General features: G+C 37.4%; 1 protein-coding gene across 1 annotated transcript in view; it reads left to right on the top strand.

Moving 5' to 3' along the window:
- SEMA3C (semaphorin 3C) overlaps nt 1-18,662 on the top strand; it is a 142,992-nt gene that overhangs the window by 76,860 nt on the left and 47,470 nt on the right. The window contains exons 6-11 of the mRNA XM_080391951.1: nt 1,896-1,986; nt 5,903-6,022; nt 7,875-8,017; nt 10,048-10,162; nt 12,281-12,350; nt 15,128-15,272. Coding sequence (XP_080248077.1) covers nt 1,896-1,986; nt 5,903-6,022; nt 7,875-8,017; nt 10,048-10,162; nt 12,281-12,350; nt 15,128-15,272 — 684 coding nt within the window. The remainder of the gene's footprint in view (nt 1-1,895; nt 1,987-5,902; nt 6,023-7,874; nt 8,018-10,047; nt 10,163-12,280; nt 12,351-15,127; nt 15,273-18,662) is intronic.

Below are 18,662 nucleotides of genomic sequence, written 5' to 3' on the forward strand. Positions count from 1 at the left end.
CTGCTTTTATCATTTCACCTTTAATTTAGTACAGTTTTCCATGCACAGAAGGCTGGTTTTGCACGTGCAAAATGAGTATTTTAGAAAGCACATCTGTTTTTCTCTAGAAGCTACAAAGCCTGACGGTAAGAGTCATATCCAACAATCATAAGAACTGGGCTTGTTTTGCTCTTTTGTCTCCAGGGTTCCACATAATCTCACAAAAAAAGGCGGTTTCATTGATGAAGCCGAATATTGCCCTTTCCCTGAAACAGAGGTTAAAAAATAATTAATTTTCTTGCTTGGCACACTTGATACTTCAGTCTTTGGTAATGACTCTCTTAGTCACCTAAATATATTCTAATGTCAAAGTAAATGCAAACAGAAGGAGACGTAATCACTATGTGAATTAATTATAGACTAAAAAGTAGTTTAATATATATGAAAATCAAGAGGCGGTTTAATAGTGCAATAATGGGCATTTTTGAATTGGTAAATAGTGGTATAATATACTAAATATGAATTAACGTCAGGCTGCATGCTAATCTAGAAATAAAACAACAACAAAAAAACCCAAGATTGCATTAGAAACTTCATACTTATGTTTTAACATTGTTTAGAAAGCTTATTACTGAAACAATAGATAAGATCTCTGTGATTAGGCAAAACAGAAGAGGGGGGAAAGAGATAGGGCATAACAGATATGAAAATTTCCTGCTGCAGCTGAGCATTTCAGGTTGGTGGAGTCTCCAATTTGCTGTTGCCAAATGGCTGCTCAGTGATATGTGTGGCATCCCCATTCCACTGTGATTTATGTTAGTTGTTAAAGGGAGTATAAAGGGTTGCTGTCCTTAGTTGGATAACTAACGCATTGGCATCTACATCGCAAAAGCTTTTCTTAGGAATTTTTGTCAGCTAGCTTTTTCTATTAAAACAGAAATGTTTTGAAGTTTGGGTGGGGTTTTTTCTGTGTCTGATTTGTTATAGGAAGCTAGGAACAAGCTGTTTGTTTGGTACACAGTGGTATGTGAGTTGATGTCTTATGGATCAATGTCTCTGCTATCACTGACTGCAGTTTTTAAGGAGTGGACTTGGGCCTGAGTCATTTCTTGCTCAGCATGCTGGGCTCCTCAGTGTTTCTGGGAACCAAGAAGTGCAGAGGTGCACCAAGATGGGTGAATTTTCTAAAAATATTCAAGATGTTTGTATTTCAAACCATAGTCCAGGTTGCATCTGTTTTGCCAAATGTATTACCTATTCATAAATCATTAAATATAAACAAATCCTCATACCAAGATTCCTAAACAGCAAAAAAATTTCCAAGATATTTCAGGCTATGGCAAGAGATATTGATAAATCGTCAATTACTATGGAATTGGAGCTCTACACATAATCCAAGAGGTAGTAATGCAGAAAATAAGTATGATTTGGGGGATTTTTGGAGGTCTGGTCACTCACTAAAGAGCATATGATTTATACTATCACCAAATGACAGTTGTCATTAGAGATTTTTATTTAATATATATAACTCTAGTAGCTTTATGGTAATGTCCTATATGAGTGTATCACCTTGTATTCAGCAAATAAATAGTAAATAACTTCAAAACTACAGAACTAATCTCCACAGATGTTATTGCAGAGATCAATCAACCTCTGCAAAGCTTAACTGAACTAGAGGGAAAATTTGTTGCAATGTCTTGAATTTATAACAAGAGTCTTGAAAATAACTGGGTACCAATGAAAAAGTCGTCACAAAAGATGATGAAATTACGAATAGGAAAGCTGAACTGTTGGTAGTACAGTAAAAGTGTGCAGCAGTGCTGAGCATTGTTAATGCTGGAAATGGCCAACCGTAAAAATCACTTTATGTCTGATGGTTTCTGAAATGAGAAGTGACACAAAAATTTACGTTGCAGGAACAAATCTTCAAGATCGACTCCAAGTGTGAATCAGGAAAAGGACGCTGTTCTTTCAACCCTAATGTGAACACGGTGTCAGTTATGATCAGTAAGTAAAGATACTCCAAGTTGCTGAGGTCTAAACTGGTATGATCATGCGTAGTGTGTATTGACAGGATGCCTGAAACAAGCTGATTATAGAATTCAGCCTCCAAGGAGCAGTACCATTTGTCTGGCTGATGGGCACAAAGGTTGGGTCCATCCTTGTTTCAAGGTTTACATGGATTTAAAGGTGGGTGTACAAATGAAATGCAGAAATAAGCTGCTGAAAGGAAGAGAGAGAGAAACAGAAAACAAAAGGTTGTCCCTTTTCCAGCTTACACATTTTTTCCCAGGATTAGTTTCAACTTTACATTACCCTGTCTAGCATTTTATGTTTGAACAGTTTCTGACCTTATTCATCCTAGACATTGTGTCTCATTTAATTATTTGTAAAATCTCAGAGTAGCCAGGGAAAAAAAGCCTGAAGACTTCAGTTACTTTGAATTTCATTTCTGTTGTCATCTCTGCTGTAGAGCCCACCAGCTATTGCAAGGCTCTTCATTCTTCAGCTGGCTTTATACCCAACCAGTTTTGCAATTTTCTTCCATCTGAAAGAACAGAAAGTGATACAACTGACAGACCTCAAATATTTTTGAAAATTGGTGGCAACTGTACTCAGTGACTGTGAGACATACCACATACAAAGAATGACTGCAGTGTCTGTTGCACACCTAACTGAAAACTCAAAGGGGGCATACCCTTTGTGCAACCTAAATCATCAGTAAAAGAAACTTTTCTTTTTTTTTGTTCCAGGAGACACTTTATATATACTTAGTGTAACCCAAAATTTCACGTACACATCATGTCCACAGACTTCTAGTGCCAAAGCTTTGATTTTTCAACATGTGCCTACTCCTTGGTATAATTTTGGCTATGAAGGGAACAGCAGCTGCACAGATTTTTCAGGCTTTCTTAGCAAATAAAACTTAGTGCACACAAGTACTGCATATTTCACCTATGGTTTACAAAGGAACAATGTGCGGTGTTTCTGCCATTCATCTTTCACTGAAATCAATGAAAATTACATATTGTGCCTGATACTTCTTTTAAAGTTTGAGTCTCATGGAGCTTAAGTCAAGTGTCCTTTAGTCTGTCCTACAGGTCTCTTCAAAACATGAACTACCTTTTTTTTTTTTTTTTTTTTTTTTTTTTTTTTTTTTTTTTATTCCTCATTGTAAATATGTTTAGTACAAAGGACAAGTAGTTTCATTCACAGAGGTATGAACTGAAACACCTTTAGAAGACAGGTAAATGCTGCCTACGTACCTCTCTGAACCTTGGCTGCACTTACACCTTTATCTCATCAGTGATCTCTGGTCAGTGTTTACAGACACTCACTGTGAGAAGAAAATGTTTGTTCGAAGTCTGTGATGGATTAATCCAGTGCTACTCATTGCTGTTCTGGTATTATTAAGAGAATCAACTGTCATTAAAAAAATAAAGTTTCCTTTCCTTGTTCCTTCTAGCTTTTATGAAACACCATTAAAGTACATTGTTTCTGAATTACTGAATATACAGCTAACTGGGTTTTTTATAGGTCTATAGTAGCTTTGTTCATCTTAATAGACTTTACATTATCTTCCTTGATCTCTGAGTTCTGTAACTGAAGACACCTTCCCTAGGGTTTGACTTATCTTTCATGACATAATTCATCTACAAAGTTTAAATTATTCTGCAAAGGTCACATTCTTTTTCAAAAGAATCTGACAGATTGGGCTTTATACTTTCTCCCTGTTACTACAAAGTCCAGTCACTTCAAAAACATCAAGATGGAATGAATTCAGCCTCAATATCCATGCCAGAAAAAGGAAGATTTTGTAAGTCACAGCTTGAGTTATAATAAGGTACCTGAGCCCATGTATTGGACTCTCCTTTGAGCATTCTTCTGCAGGAGGAATTCCTTCCCCTCGCTTCAGAAGATGGGAAATACTGCCAGACCGGCTAACTCTTCCACAACAAAAGAACCATTTCTAAATGTAGATGCTATTCCTTGACAATTTGGGGCATCGCTAACCTAGAATACAGCAGGAAATCTGACTCACCCTTCAGAGGAAAGTGACACTATAAAACCAAATTTGAACTCATTACAATTTGCCATTGGACAGAGACTTTTGCATCAAAGCAATGAAAAAAGCGCTTTGAAGAAGTTTGGCAAAACTAATGTGCAGGAGGCATGTCTGTCTCCCCACCAAGGCTCTGAGATATAAAAGCAGACATACCTCATCAACTCAGTAATTTCCCCCAGTAACAGAGGTGTAGTGTGAACTAGTTGTGCTCTGCAGACCAAGTGCTGTGCGGAATTTAAGAATTTAACCAAAAGGAAGTGGAGCTGATGGATATCATCTGAGACATGATTAGCAAGCAGACACTAGGAATGCTTAGGGCATAACTAATAGCATTGATATGTAATAGGATTAAAATTACATGGTGTAGTACTATTGTTGAAGTGCGTGTGTATGTGTATATGCATAGGACTGTACATAACGCTTAGTGAGAGCCATAAACCTGATCTCTTTCAGCCAATTTATTTTGTAATAAGGATAAAGCTGTGATGGATTGAGGCAATGAGGCAAATACACCAGATCAGTTATAAATCAGCACAGATCTAACATCATTCTGTCTATACATGCTCAGGAAGTAAACACTTCACAAACATCCAGAGAACACATTGTTTAAATCCCCTGTGTAAGAATCTTGTCATCACTGGGAGTGATGAGAGCAGAAGAGTGGCTGCTGGCTGCTCCGCAGGGGTTCAGTTCAGACTTTAGACAGCAGCAGAAAAACAAAATCTCCAGAGTTTTAATTCTCTCATGAGCCAATAGTCTTCCATATTGATGCTCGTGCACGCACACACACATGCACACACACGCATACGCACACACACACAGAGCATAAAAATAGCCTCAAGTGTTTCTGAACCTGTGACTCCTGCCAGCTTGACCACACTCTCTGGGTAGTCCAGGAATTCAGACAAAAACATCAATCAAAGGACCCAGCTGTACTGGAATGTATTCAGCCACCACTCCCACTCTGAGAGTTAAGAGTTTATTTTAGCTACTGTTTTCTACTCTGGGGTTTCATTGTCATTAGTCAGTGGAAATTGCTTGGTTATTCACAGAGTAGAAAATGATAGTATATGTAATTATAATTATATATACATATATTTATGCACACATACAGACTCACACAAACACAGAGATACATCCTGACTGATGGACTGAATTTTCAGCCCTGCATAGGGAGCTGAAGTTCGTAATTCTGTTAATGTAAGAGTTGCGTGTCTAATTCTGTTCGAGCATAATGACCCTATACTTAGAATCAAGTACATAAAAGGGGACAATTGTTGCTCCGAATTACTCTGAGTAAAGTTCAATAATATGACTGTCTGGCCTCTGCAATACTGAAGTCAGCTTGAGGCTGCCTGGGGCAGCCCTGACAATACGGTTGGTAAAAATTGGCACTGATCCATGACTGCAATAGATGTTGTGCCAGTTTACACCAGCGATAAATTCAGCCCAGTCTTTTTGTCTGCTCCTGAAACAATAAAAGCTTTTTGAAGTATGTACTTAAAAAAAATGAATATGATTGTTTTTGATAACACTAGCCTGAATTTTTAGTAATCCTTAGCAGTGAAAGCTGAGCAACTAAACTTCATATCAAAGGAAGGTTCACCACAGACAGTTTTGCTGTTGCATTTGATTATGCAGTTCTCTAGAGTCTTTAAGAAAATTCTGATGATTCTAGATTGCATCTTTGTAAATCAGAGGGAAACTCCATTCCCATGACCCAGTATTTATCTGTGTAGACTCCTGTGTGAATAAAGAGCTGACAAGTTTAAAATAAAAATAGATCAGTAAATATGGATTTCCCAAAAGCCATAACAATGCATTTGCTTTTTTCCCCTCTGTTTCAATTATTTGCAGATGAAGAGCTTTTTTCAGGAATGTATATTGATTTCATGGGGACAGATGCGGCCATTTTTCGGAGTCTGACCAGGAGGAATGCGGTACGGACAGACCAGCACAACTCCAAGTGGCTGAGTGGTGAGATGCCTTTGTTTTACCAGAGATTTTAATGGATTTCACAAAGATTCTGCTTTGTTTTGTTTAAAATCAAGAGCTTGGCTTTTAAAGAGTTTTTATCTGAATTTAATTTATGAAGCTGAACCATGAAGAAATGTGTGTAAATACATACTGTAGACAAGGGACAGTTGTAAAGGGTTCATTGCATGAGCCAACCTCTTAGGCCACCCCACCTGATGGCCTTTTTTGCATTAAGAGTGAACCAGACTGCTCAAGGGAAAATGTATGAAAACCTTTCAAATGGCAAGTGGTCAGGCAATATGACTTCTAGGAAAGTGCCTTCTCCACCTCTAATGCATTAGACATTGCTTTAAATTAGAGCGCTTGATTCTAAGATTTTATAATTAATTACCAACTTCAGTTAATTTAGGCTAATCCACCTCTGCACAGAAGACTCGCCACACTTGCATTCAAAAGGTGTGTAGAGGAGAGTGCCATTATCAGAGAAGTTAGTGACAATTATTGCCATTCATTTCAGTGGTAAGAAATTGGTTATTGAAACACAGTAGGAAAACTAATTTCTGAGTGCAAACACTTAACCTTTGGCTTTACTGAAATCAATGTGAAAAATCTCCCTAACTTTACTGATAAAAAGACTCCTTCCAATTAAACTTTTTTAAATTAAAATGGTTGTCAACCCTCTGAGCAGAGATAGATGTCAGAGCTTATAAAGTAACTAACATAGCAGTTCCAGTTTGAAAAAACCTTCACATATGTAGAAGTACAGTTACTGGGGGTTTGTCTTGACTGGATTTAGGGTGACTTTTGTTATTCCTATGTGGCTGTGACTACAGTGAAATCATAGGATTGCAATCAGAATAAATTTAGTTCTGTATGAATGGGAAACTATGTCTGCTTTCTAAACTTTTCTTCCGTTCGCTGTACATTCTTGCACTCTACCTGCACACCCTGAAACATACATCCCATAGTGAATCAGGGAAAAAGAGACATTAAAATACCTAATTTATGGAAAATCTACATATGCTCAGAACAGGTACTTGACAAGCACAATTTATTTCCATGTTCTTTTAGAGCCAGAGTCATAATACTTGTTATATGAATTGAGAATGGGCTCATGTGAATAGAAGAATGTGGCAGTCTAAAGTGAGTTTTCTGTCAGACATCCAACCTTAGTGTTGGATCGTTTCAAAATTTGTACTGGATTTCAACGGATGAAACAATCTTGCGTGATCCTTGAAAAGATAAGGAAAAGGTCTTTTGAGGACAACTCAATTGTCCGTTATATGCTTGCTGTTAGGGATATAAATTATTTTGCTCTCTCACTACTGCTTCTTTGCAGTGTTTTACATGATTATATTTATCAGCCTCTGATATGACCTTAAATGCTGATCAAGCATTGGCATACCCTGCTTTCCTTTCCTGTGATCCATGAGTCCGCTCTTATTTGTGTACTTTATTTCTTTTCCTAATGAGTCTTTCCACTGCTTACTTTAATGTTTTGTCTCAACTAGTCTTTCCTCAAGTGCCCCTGATTCTTCCCTTTTGTTCCTCCAAGTCTTTGAATCTCTGTAGTACTCTAATACTGCTGCTTCTGCATTTAATCACTTTTCTAAAAATTTTCTGTGGGATAAAATGCGAGGATGCAGAAACTTAAGGCTGCCAGCAAAAAGCAATTTGCCTGGTGGTATCTGATATATACAGACATGAGGCTAGAGCATATAGCTTAACCTGCCACAGCAGTACCTCTATATGCATTACATAGCATTTCCTTGAAGCAGATAGTGACTGTTGAATCATTAGTCGTTTATACTGATACATCTTTTGATTTCATCTTTTTGGTGTTTCATTTCAGAGCCTGTTTTTGTGGATGCTCATGTTATCCCAGATGGCACTGACCCCAACGATGCCAAAATCTACTTCTTCTTCAAAGAGAGACTCACAGACAACAGCGGCAGCACAAAGCAAATTCATTCAATGATTGCGAGAATATGCCCAGTAAGAGCTATTTTGTTTGCCAGGTTGCTGGGACAAGCGCTCGTGTGACATGTTAAGCTAAAAGACTAAATAATTGAAAAGCCTTTGATTTATATTTGAAATAAATTTTCTGTTCAGCTTCCACATTCATAATTAAGAAGAGCTGTTACTGAACACACAGATAGGGTCTGAACATGGTATGTATAACTGGCTATACCTATAATGGTATGGAAATTAAGAGATTCAGGGATTTGTGTATTTCTCTGACTGAGTCAGAATAGTTATCGATGTTCAATTTCCAAACTTGCTGTCTTTTAAACAAATGAGGTGCATTATTTGCTTAGAAAGGCTGGATTAAAAGACAGTGAAGCCTTTCTCTCTCTCTCTCACACACACACACACTCAAAATCTTTGAAACACATTGGAAGTATCAGAGCCAAGCTTTTAAATGGGTTGACTTAACTTTCAAACGTTGTTTTCATTCTTACAATATCTGTCCTTTCTGAGTTCTTGCATTGATGTATCTATGAGTCTAACTTTAAAAACATGCACAGGAAAATTAAATTCAGGAGTTATGGCTACTCATGTGCAGTAATTCATTCATGATCACAGCGCTCCTCATTGTCTCTATTTCCTTTTTTGTATCTGTAATCAACTGTAGATGAAAAATGATTGAAGCAGCTATTCATATCTCTGGTGAAATGAATTTTTTTCGTGAGAGAAAATTATAAATGCACAATTACTGCTAGCCTTTTCATTCCTACTTTTGGAAAGGTTCAGGAAGATAATTCTGAGCATTCGTGTATTCCCTGTCTTTAACCTGGGTCTTCTTCAGGATTTGGTGCTTTGTGATGTTGTTGTGCATGGGTGTGAGGGTGTGTTTGGGATTGTGTTAAATTCCTTCTCTGGCAATGTGATGAGGCATGTGAGCTCTTTTATAATCTTCATTTTCTGTATTTTTGTGAGGGTGCCCAAAGGCCTTTTTGGGTATTTTGCAAGACATTTCACACAATTACAGCTGTATTTGTTATTGTTACTATTATAATGAAGCCCAGATGATTTCTGAAAGGCCTCAGCCTGTTTAGACTTAAACTGCAGTGGCAGAATCCCAAAGCCAATGAAGATAAATCCGAACCAGTCATATTTATTTACTTGATATTTATATATCAACACCTTTGAGACTGGTCAAATATTTTAATATGATGGTGCCAAGAAGGACCCCCCCAGAAGATCCCTTATAGGTCCCCTGAAAAGACAGATTACCAGCTGCAGGAGCACGAGTGGAACATGCACAGCATTTCATCAACATCATATTGGCCTGGCTTGTGTGTTTCCCTTTTCCCTTTCCTTGGGTGACATTGTGTTATGCAGTTTGGAAGATGCTCTTACCTAAGGTGTTCACCAGCAGAACCAGGCAGTAACTGTCACTTCTGTGCTGCACCATCTGGTTTAGCAGTTAGTTTCCACCTTGCACTAGGGAGAGGATGGAAAGATCCTTGAGCGAGCTGTAACCAAGCCAGCTCTGGACCAAGCTAGCAGGACTTGCAGCAGTGCAAAAGCAGCTTGACCCATGCTAGCCATCATTGCTGAACTGAGTTCAGAGCATCCACTTCATGGGCCAGCATGGTTTACTAGTTCAAATGCATCTACACCGCTGTCAGATCTGGAAGAAACATCCCTCGACAGGACTATTTGACCTTTTAGAGATAGCATAGACATCTCCACACTTGGTGTCAGTGAGTGATAGACTTCCACAGTCCTTTCCAATCATATCTACACACGCTGCTGTTGCTGCACAAAATCTACTGCCTGACCCTCCCAAGCCTGCTAGCCCAGGACAGAAAGTCTGCTTAGAAAACTTGCTCTTGTTTTTCCTGTACCTGGAGTGGTTAGATGAGGGGATTTGGTTTAGGCCTATCTATTTTTTACGTTGAATTTACCAGTGTGATTGTCTGAATGATGAGTCAAATTAAAAAATGTGGGAAAACCCAGTAAAACATTAGCTGCATTGTTTGTTTGTTTGTTTTTCTGAAAATAATATTTCTTTCCAGAATGACACAGGTGGTCAGCGTAGTCTTGTGAACAAGTGGACAACCTTCTTAAAAGCAAGACTTGTGTGCTCAGTAATGGATGAAGATGGAACAGAAACATACTTCGATGAATTAGGTATGGCAAAAAAATCCCTTAAAATTTTTATCTAACTCTTGCACCCTGTGCACATTTAATTATCGATGTTCGTACAGCAGCTTAGTCAAGTTGTTGACAGTAAAATCTTGGCTTTTTAGAAATTCATGACAAAATTGCCCTTGCAGTTTTATGACAGGAAATTAAAAAGTTCTTCATAAATCTCTCTGGGTAATACAATTATCTTTGAAATAAGGGTAATTAATCTTGACTACGTAAAGGAATTATATATTTAAGGAATTAATATTTGGAAGGGAGTATGTAAGTGAAGTCTATTGTTGTTTTGCTCCTAGTTAGGATTATGGTAGAGAGTTTTTAACATACGTCTGTATGAAACTTTCTTATACCACTGTGTAACACACAGCTTTTCCACAATACATTTTTTTCTTTTTTGATCACTGGGCAGAAGTCTTAATTTGATACATCCGGATAATACTAACAAATCCTGTTACTGGCACCAGCAATAATACTATGAATAAACATAATTTCTCAGGATTCATTCAGACACTTAGATTTTCAGTTCAACACGTTAAACACTGCCAATATTCGGTGAATAATCTATACAGTAGTCACAAGGGTTTCCTTCCATTAAGTTTCCTTCCATTAACTTCCAGAAAGTTTCAAATTCTTTGTTGTCCACAGCTGTGATATACAAAGTCATAGTTCTAAATTCAGGTACTGGAAGATTTGTATGTGTATTAGTATAAATATTAACAATATATATAGCTAATTGGTCCCACACTGGGGCTGCATTTGATTCTGACTTTCTCTCTACTGTAACCTCTCTCTCTTTTCTCTGTCATTATTCCTGATTCACATCATAGCAAATGGGGTTTGGAGTCTTTTTCACTTTATATATTTACAACTATTCAGTGTACTTGCTTTGGTTCAAGGTTTTGATGGAACCTGATGGGCCTAGGAACAGATCCTAACATGCTGTAACTCCAAACACGCAAGGTGCTTGGAGGACTGACTTTCAGAAGTTCCCAGTGCCTCAGCACTGCCACAGCAACTTACCTTTCAGAACTGTGACTGGTTTACCAGCCCACTCCTCTTCAACAAAACAGTAGGATAACTGCTTTTAGTTTTCCGTGTGACAAAATGTAGGACCATACAGAAGAGAAGACAACGCTCTTAGCCTGGGCTCCCAGCACAATCCTCTAGCAAAGAGGGAGAATACAACCACAACTGAAAATGCAGAAGACTGGGAGAGTGCAAGCACATGCTTCTCTTTTCCTGTATAATGCAGATGAGTGTAATGCTTCCAGTTCTGCATGTTGAAGTCTTTTGCTATTGACGTATTTAAAAGAACGTTTTACAAATTTAGAGAGTTAAATGAAGAAGCCACAAAAATTAAGACAGCTAAAGAACATAGTCTAAGAGAGAAAGCTCTAACAGTTCAGACTTCTTCTGTGGTGTAAATAAGTTTAGGAGGTAGCTTGATTGTAGTTATTGAAAATATTTGTAAGGAGAAACTATCAGAATTTAAGGTACTTTTCATTGAAATGTAAAAAAAAATCAGAGGTAACGGCGAGCAAATTCGGTTCAGTGAGTAGGTAGTTTTGCATAGTGCAGTTAAATCCCTACATAGCGGGAGCTGGGAGGTTTACATCTCACAGTGTCCTCACTGCAAAGCTGTGTGTCATTCTTACATGTTGAAAATGAGCTAGTGAGGGCATATAAAGTGCATACTGGACGATAAAACACCTAATTGTCCTGCTTTCGGTTACATCCATCTATGTGAACTCTTTGTCTCTGACCTACTTCAGTTGAAACGTTTGCCTACTGTTAAACAACCTTCTGAAACAAGATCCAGCAGGGAGAAATGTGTGACTTGGATCCTGAACATATTTGAAAATCTTTGCCTTCTGGCTTCGTAAGGCTAGATGGCATGGAGTTAATTTCCAAATCTGTTTCTAAATGTTCAAGTGCTGGATTTATGCATATGGTCCATTCATATGATAAGTCTGCTTTTTCCCATTCAAGCACAAGACAATGCTACTGTTGACTTTGGCAGGAATAAAGTCATAAATTAAACTGGAAAATAAAATTTTTATTAGTATTCAAAACGTTTTATCTTTTTCCTTTTCTTTCTTACAGAGGATGTGTTTCTTTTAGAGACAGATAACCCCAGAACAACGCTTGTGTATGGAATTTTTACAACATCAAGGTAAATGGGGAGATTTGAAAAAATTACCTTTCTGAACTGCTCGATTTTATATATGAAAGCTGAAAATGATGGCTTGTGGTCAAGGCTGTTCTGTGGAATTTTGTCTGTCTGCTGTGACCATTGTTTGCATGCAGGAGTAACAGTCTCAGTACCGTTACTGTTGGTATCCACATTAGAGCTACGCTGCTTGGAGCAGACATGCTGTCAGCTGGCGCTGGGAAAACATTTCCATGGAGGGCCACTTGTTACCATTCAGCAGCAGAAAGCTAAATGACTTCAACGCAGTGAACTTATGTGGCATCTGGGAGCACTTAACACCTCCTGAAGGACACCCAGCACCCTGAAGGATCAAACTGGGAATTCTTACGTGAATTCATACAAATAATTTCCAGTCTCTCAGCTGGCAGATGATTGCACAGATGGCAAATAACCCATGGCAGCTTCAGTTGGCTATGAAAAGACAAGCTTACATGGCATTTGATCACCTCCTTGCAGACTTGAGCTCCCCATTATCAGTCAGTAGTATTCATTTACTCACCAGTTTAGAAAGCTGAGATCCCAAGCTCTCAAGGGCAGTGGAAGTACTAGATATGGCTTACTATGCTGAAACTCTCCACTGAGATAGAGCAACAGGTGGACTAACAGGTTCTGCCATCTCTACCCTTAGTTTTTTCACTTTTCCCTTGCCCTCACCACGTAGTGGTAGCATACAGACTAGAAATAATTACTGCTGACTGATCTCTGATATGCTATCCTGTATTACTTAGCTGTTATTACTTACCTTCAAAGAGCTTTTCTGCCTTTTTAAAAAATCATTTAATTTGTTTGATAAAATTAGCAAATTATTTAACTTATTACTAATAATTCCTTTAATAATAATTGCTTTTAATGGCAATTTCTAGTAAAAAAATCCTGGCATGAAAAAATACTTTTTCCCGATACGCTTTTCTGTCTTTTTTCATGTGGATCCAGGGATCTGCTTTCTCAAATATGTGAATCAGCCAGGAAAATATGATTTTATGATACTTAATTGGGAAAAAAAGAATCCCATAACTTGTAAACAGCCGGTGCTGTCTATGTTTTATGATTCCTACTGCACAGAAAGAGAAAATGCTGAGGTTATGTGTAGCAGTAAAACCACACTTATGATTAGGTTGTGGATGCAACATGCCTGAACTGGAAACACTTTTACCTAATTCTGCTGGCATTTCTGCAGTGGAAATGAGGTTTGAATCACAGGACCATATAAGGTGACAACAAAGAGAAAACTTCACTTTTTCCTGGCTTTCAATCTGATTTCTCTATATATTGAAGTTTTTACACTCATGCATTTCTGTTACCATGAACCACATGGTCCATACTTTCTTTCTCTTTGTTCAAGTATGGATTGAATGTATTACCTAGATAAATACAGCAATCATAAGGATTTTTACTCCTTTACAGTTCTTTTATCTTCATCTCTGTAGACCTCCAACTCATAACAAGTATCAAGAAAGAAAAATCCCAGCAGATAATAACTATTAGGTTTTTTATCTAAACTGTACAGAAGGAAACCAAGTAATATTGAAGCAAATAATTTTAGTGGTATAATCTGCTGTAAGTCTAACATAAAACATCTGGAAAGACCAAATACATTTATTAAAACCTATTAATACCTAATAAAATTTCCACAAATACCATAATCCATCTAAAAGGTTTCTCCTACTAATGCATATATAGCTGAGAGCAATGTGGATTGCACTTCACTTGTTTAGACACTGTGTGTAATGTCTTCAGGTTTTTTCTGGAGTCATTTTTTTCTTCTTCAATTGAAAGCAGAAAGTTGCTTGGATTATCTTCATCCTACAGGTAACATCAGGCAGATTTTAGACGGAAGTTTCCACTTTGTTTAGATGAATATCTCAAACTTTACATGTAATGAGAGAAAAAAAAAAGGAGTTAATTCACTGCAGTCAGCCTCAACATCACTCTGGAAATTACTTGCTAGGTGCCCTTCATCACAGGGTGGTGAAGGCCATTTGGGGCTTATGTTGCCTGCAACCACCTGTGACCATTGCTGAACCCAGAGTGGTGGAAAAAACATGCCCTTCTTATAGATGACCCCTTGGGTTCTTCTCAGGAAGCATCAAACTTCAACCCTCTTGAAGGGGTATTTGTTAAGACCAGTTTTGTGGGTGGATTTGAGGACTGTATAGGAGTAATTCCTTTACAGCCACAACCTGTCCTCATTTTGCTTAGAACAGCTGGCGAGTGATTGTAATAATTTAACTAATTGTCGTTGTGCTGGATGGACTAATATTTTAGCTGTGTATTTTAGGATGCTCATGGAGGTCTTGTGGTTGATATACTAGTAGGGACTTCTGGAAACCTGTGCTGAGCTTGGCAGAACAAAGTTTATAAAACTCTTGTCTCACTGAAGTCAGCAGTATTTTTGCCACTGATGTAACTGGGGCCAGATTATATTTCTTTTATATTCAACAATAGGAAATTTCTTATTCCACCAGCAGGGTAGTACCTTCCTCCCTCTTTTTTCAGTTCACTGTTCAAAAGGTGCTGGGTCTTAAGGAGTAATGGTGTATATTGGGAAACTAGGTTAGTTGATTTTAAATGTATTAAATCCATGCTATAAAACCATTAAATTGTATTAAATATATAATATATATTATATATATTATATATAATAGATGTACCTTTCATCATTGGACCATGCAAAATGATGGAAAAGCTATACAAAAGTTGGCAAACTGCAGTACTAACTTTTTCCTGCTCTCTTCCAGCTCCATATTTAAAGGCTCAGCTGTGTGTGTATATCATCTGTCCGACATCCAGACCGTGTTCAATGGGCCGTTTGCACACAAGGAGGGCCCAAACCACCAGCTGATTCCATATCAGGGCAGAATTCCATACCCACGACCTGGCACCGTAAGTACAAAGATGTTTGTGCAGACTTGCCAATTGCTTGTCTTTCTTTAATACATAAATAAGTATTGTTTATTCCAGAAGAATGGACTATATGTGACTGTGACGCTTAGTTACAGTTCAGAACAATTTTAATTGCTTGCCATACAAATCACATGGTATGTGGAAATCTTCTAGAAAGAATTAAGTCATTCAAAATGTTATTCATTCTTGCTCTTTCTGCTGAAAAGGTGTAAGAATTATTAAATTAGATGCCATTAATTTTGTTTACATGTACATTTGCATTAGTGTGTCTGTTTGAGCAAAAGATACCAAAATAAATAAACATACAAAGACAGCATTGTGAGTGTGATCTACAGTCAGATTAAATGTCTGTAAGTCTGTCTTCAATCTGTATGGAATTTCCATAGTTCTTTAGGGTTTTGCATCTCTGCTAGGATGCTTGGGAGATGTAGTAGAAGGCGGCTTCTGGGACTTGTCATTTGACTAGGTCAGATACCCTATCAGGTACTAAATCTTAGAAGAGAGATGTGGAAATAGATGTGGTTTCATGGCAGTCAGCTTATAGTAGTCCTCCTTGTTAAGAATGCTTTTTGTATGTCTTGAAATTTTTTCAGGACTTACTTTTGTTGCTGTGCAAACATCTGCTGTTCATGCTTTTTGCCTCATGCCTTGTTGTCATCTTTCAGTTTCACCCCCAATCTCTCAGTCCATCTGACATATAGATTACAAGGGACCAGCTTTTTTACTGTGGCAAGGGGGATCTTCTCTTTAACTGATTACTTCATTACCAGGGGTGGTAATCATCTTCCAGTAAATTCTCGACACAATTGGAGCTAGCTCTGTTTCCAGGTTTTACAAAGATGTCTCATGAAATATTTTGAACATATTTTTTTCACCTTTATGGTGTATAAAAATTGCTGTTGATGCAATCATGTCTTTATTTATCTATTTACTTATTTGCACTACTCTTAATTCAGTTTTATCAAAGTATGAAGTCCAATATTACCAGCTTTAATGAAGAATGTATGAATTTTCTCTAACATCTTCTCTAAATCCATATTTCCCAAATGAAGTACAGAAGTGTGGACTTTTGTTGACTCCTATGAAGTCTTCTTACAATATCCTAAGTATTAGAGTTAAATAAGTATGCACAGAATGATAAATCATCTCTCAGCAATGTAGTTGTTGGGGTTTTTTTAGATGAACACTTTGTTGCTTTTCCATTTATCACAGGAAATGAAATTTTATTTTAATTTTGCAAGTCACTGCAAGAACCTTTAACCATATCACTATTTTATTCATATTCATCTTTGAGCTGTAGATCTTGTCCTTTCTCTCATACACTAATGCTCAGATACATAGAATAGCTCTCCCTGTTCACACAATTCTTCATGACACTGTAGTACAGTTATTACTGGCTATAGGATTTAGGACTTTCTGTTCCCAGATCTCTAAAATTAGCTAATCAATATCTGATACTCCACTAAGGTATAATGCTAGCATTATTCTTTCTTTACAATTAATTCATACAGCTGTAATTTCATGAGTTCACTAAGGCTTCAAGATTAAACTTAAAAAAAGAAAATAAATGGCTCATTTAAATGGGAAGTTTCACGCTTTTTTGGTGAGTCACATTTCAGAGTTTCTTGCTGCTTCAGAATATTGTATTTGTATGTGTTTCCTCAACCACTGCCCTGTTTTTTTTGGTTTGCCTCATGGAGGCTTATGAGGTGTTCCAGATAGGCCTAAATAAATTGGGCAGCATAATGGAAAGGGGGAAAAAAAAACCAAACAGATTTAGATTTAACAGGGTGACAGAAATTATCTTAATTTTTCAGATGTGCCAGTGAGCTCTGTATTTGAAGATAAATTCCTAGATCATGGCTCAAAAAAAAAAAAAAAAACCCTAAAAAAAGATATTCTTTTAAGATGATCATTGCTGGTTTTCTGATCAGTGACTTTTCTGTGCTTATTCACAATTCAGGCACAACACAGTATCTTAAAGGTATATTTTCTAAACTGGGACTTGTTTAGCTTTGCTTTCATTTCACTGCCCCAAATTTCCACTTTTAAATGCATGCCACAAACTCTTATTTTTCACTTATGTCAAAGCATCCGTAAAAATTGGGACGTGGGGATTTTTTTTGCTGCTCGGAATTTGTGTTTAAAGAGTTAACTTTGAATAACCATGCTTGCAGGCTATAAGGCATGAACCTTTTTCCTCAGGAATGTACATTTTTCACAATTTCTGGGGTGTTGGACTAGACAGGGATGTATTTTTATATGACATGGAAAATCCTACTTTACAGTTGCCTAAAGAGATATCCGTACTAAACCTCTGGACAGAAATCAATGTTCATTGTGTTGCAGTACATCGAATAAACAGTGAAGAGGCTTCGGTATAGCTTCAGTAGGATTAAATAAAGCAATACGTTCATTTGGCTGTAATCAGCTCTGCAGTATTTGGCTGCCCTTCACTAAATACCAATGGTTTCTTATTTCTCCACAAGCAAAACTTACTTACGGAAAAAGAAAGGGGGAAAAAATTACATAATTGGCAGCTTGCTACTAAAATCAGTGATGTTTCAGGATAGTTTCCATTTTTCAGAGTTTACAGAAATAGTATTTGTACCTGCAGTTGGGAAATATGCTGTAAATTAAAGAATTCTGTTTCACTCTGCGATCTAACTGCATGATGATCAACTGTGAACATAAGTATCATGTAGCCAAGTCCTTGAATGAGGTGTGAAGGATACACATTCAATCCCTTCAGGAAAGGGAGAGCTTATACTGTTCTTCAGTAACATCTTTTGCTTGTCGCTGGTTTATATGGGGGTTAGCAAAAGAATTAATTGATTAAAGATGTTTGGTAAAGCTTTGCTCAGAATGATACAAGCTTTTAGGGACATATTGGAGTAAGTAGCACAGACTTTTTTGCAGGAAGTCACAGTCAAAGGTCTTAGGATCTCCACGTCAAGCATGGAAGGATAGAATGTATCAGAGAAAGTCGTCTTTTAACTGAGTTATGCGGGACAGGAAAGTTTAATTTGAACTGCTCATGAAACAGAATCCCTCTGGAGGGGAACTGGGGTCTGGCAGATCACTACAAAGTAATCTTGCTAGTAGCCCACAGATTTATGAACACAGTTCTTTTTTCAGCAGTTGTGGCTAATCTTAGCAGATAGCTTCTTACATTTCCTGGAAGACTGTGGATGAAAGTGCCAGAGGGAAGGAGTAAAGCAAACAAGATAATAATTCCGTTTTGTGAGCAATTTTAGAGGGCTAGCACGTAGTGTAGTTCCTTATGAGAACCAAACCAAAACCTTCAGGATAAATGAGTCCGGAAGAATCAATTGTCAGATGAGAAGAGAGACCCATATCTGAGCTGAG

The sequence above is a fragment of the Falco punctatus genome (genome assembly GCF_963210335.1).
Source record: "Falco punctatus genome assembly, chromosome: 6".
NCBI lineage: Eukaryota > Metazoa > Chordata > Aves > Falconiformes > Falconidae > Falco > Falco punctatus.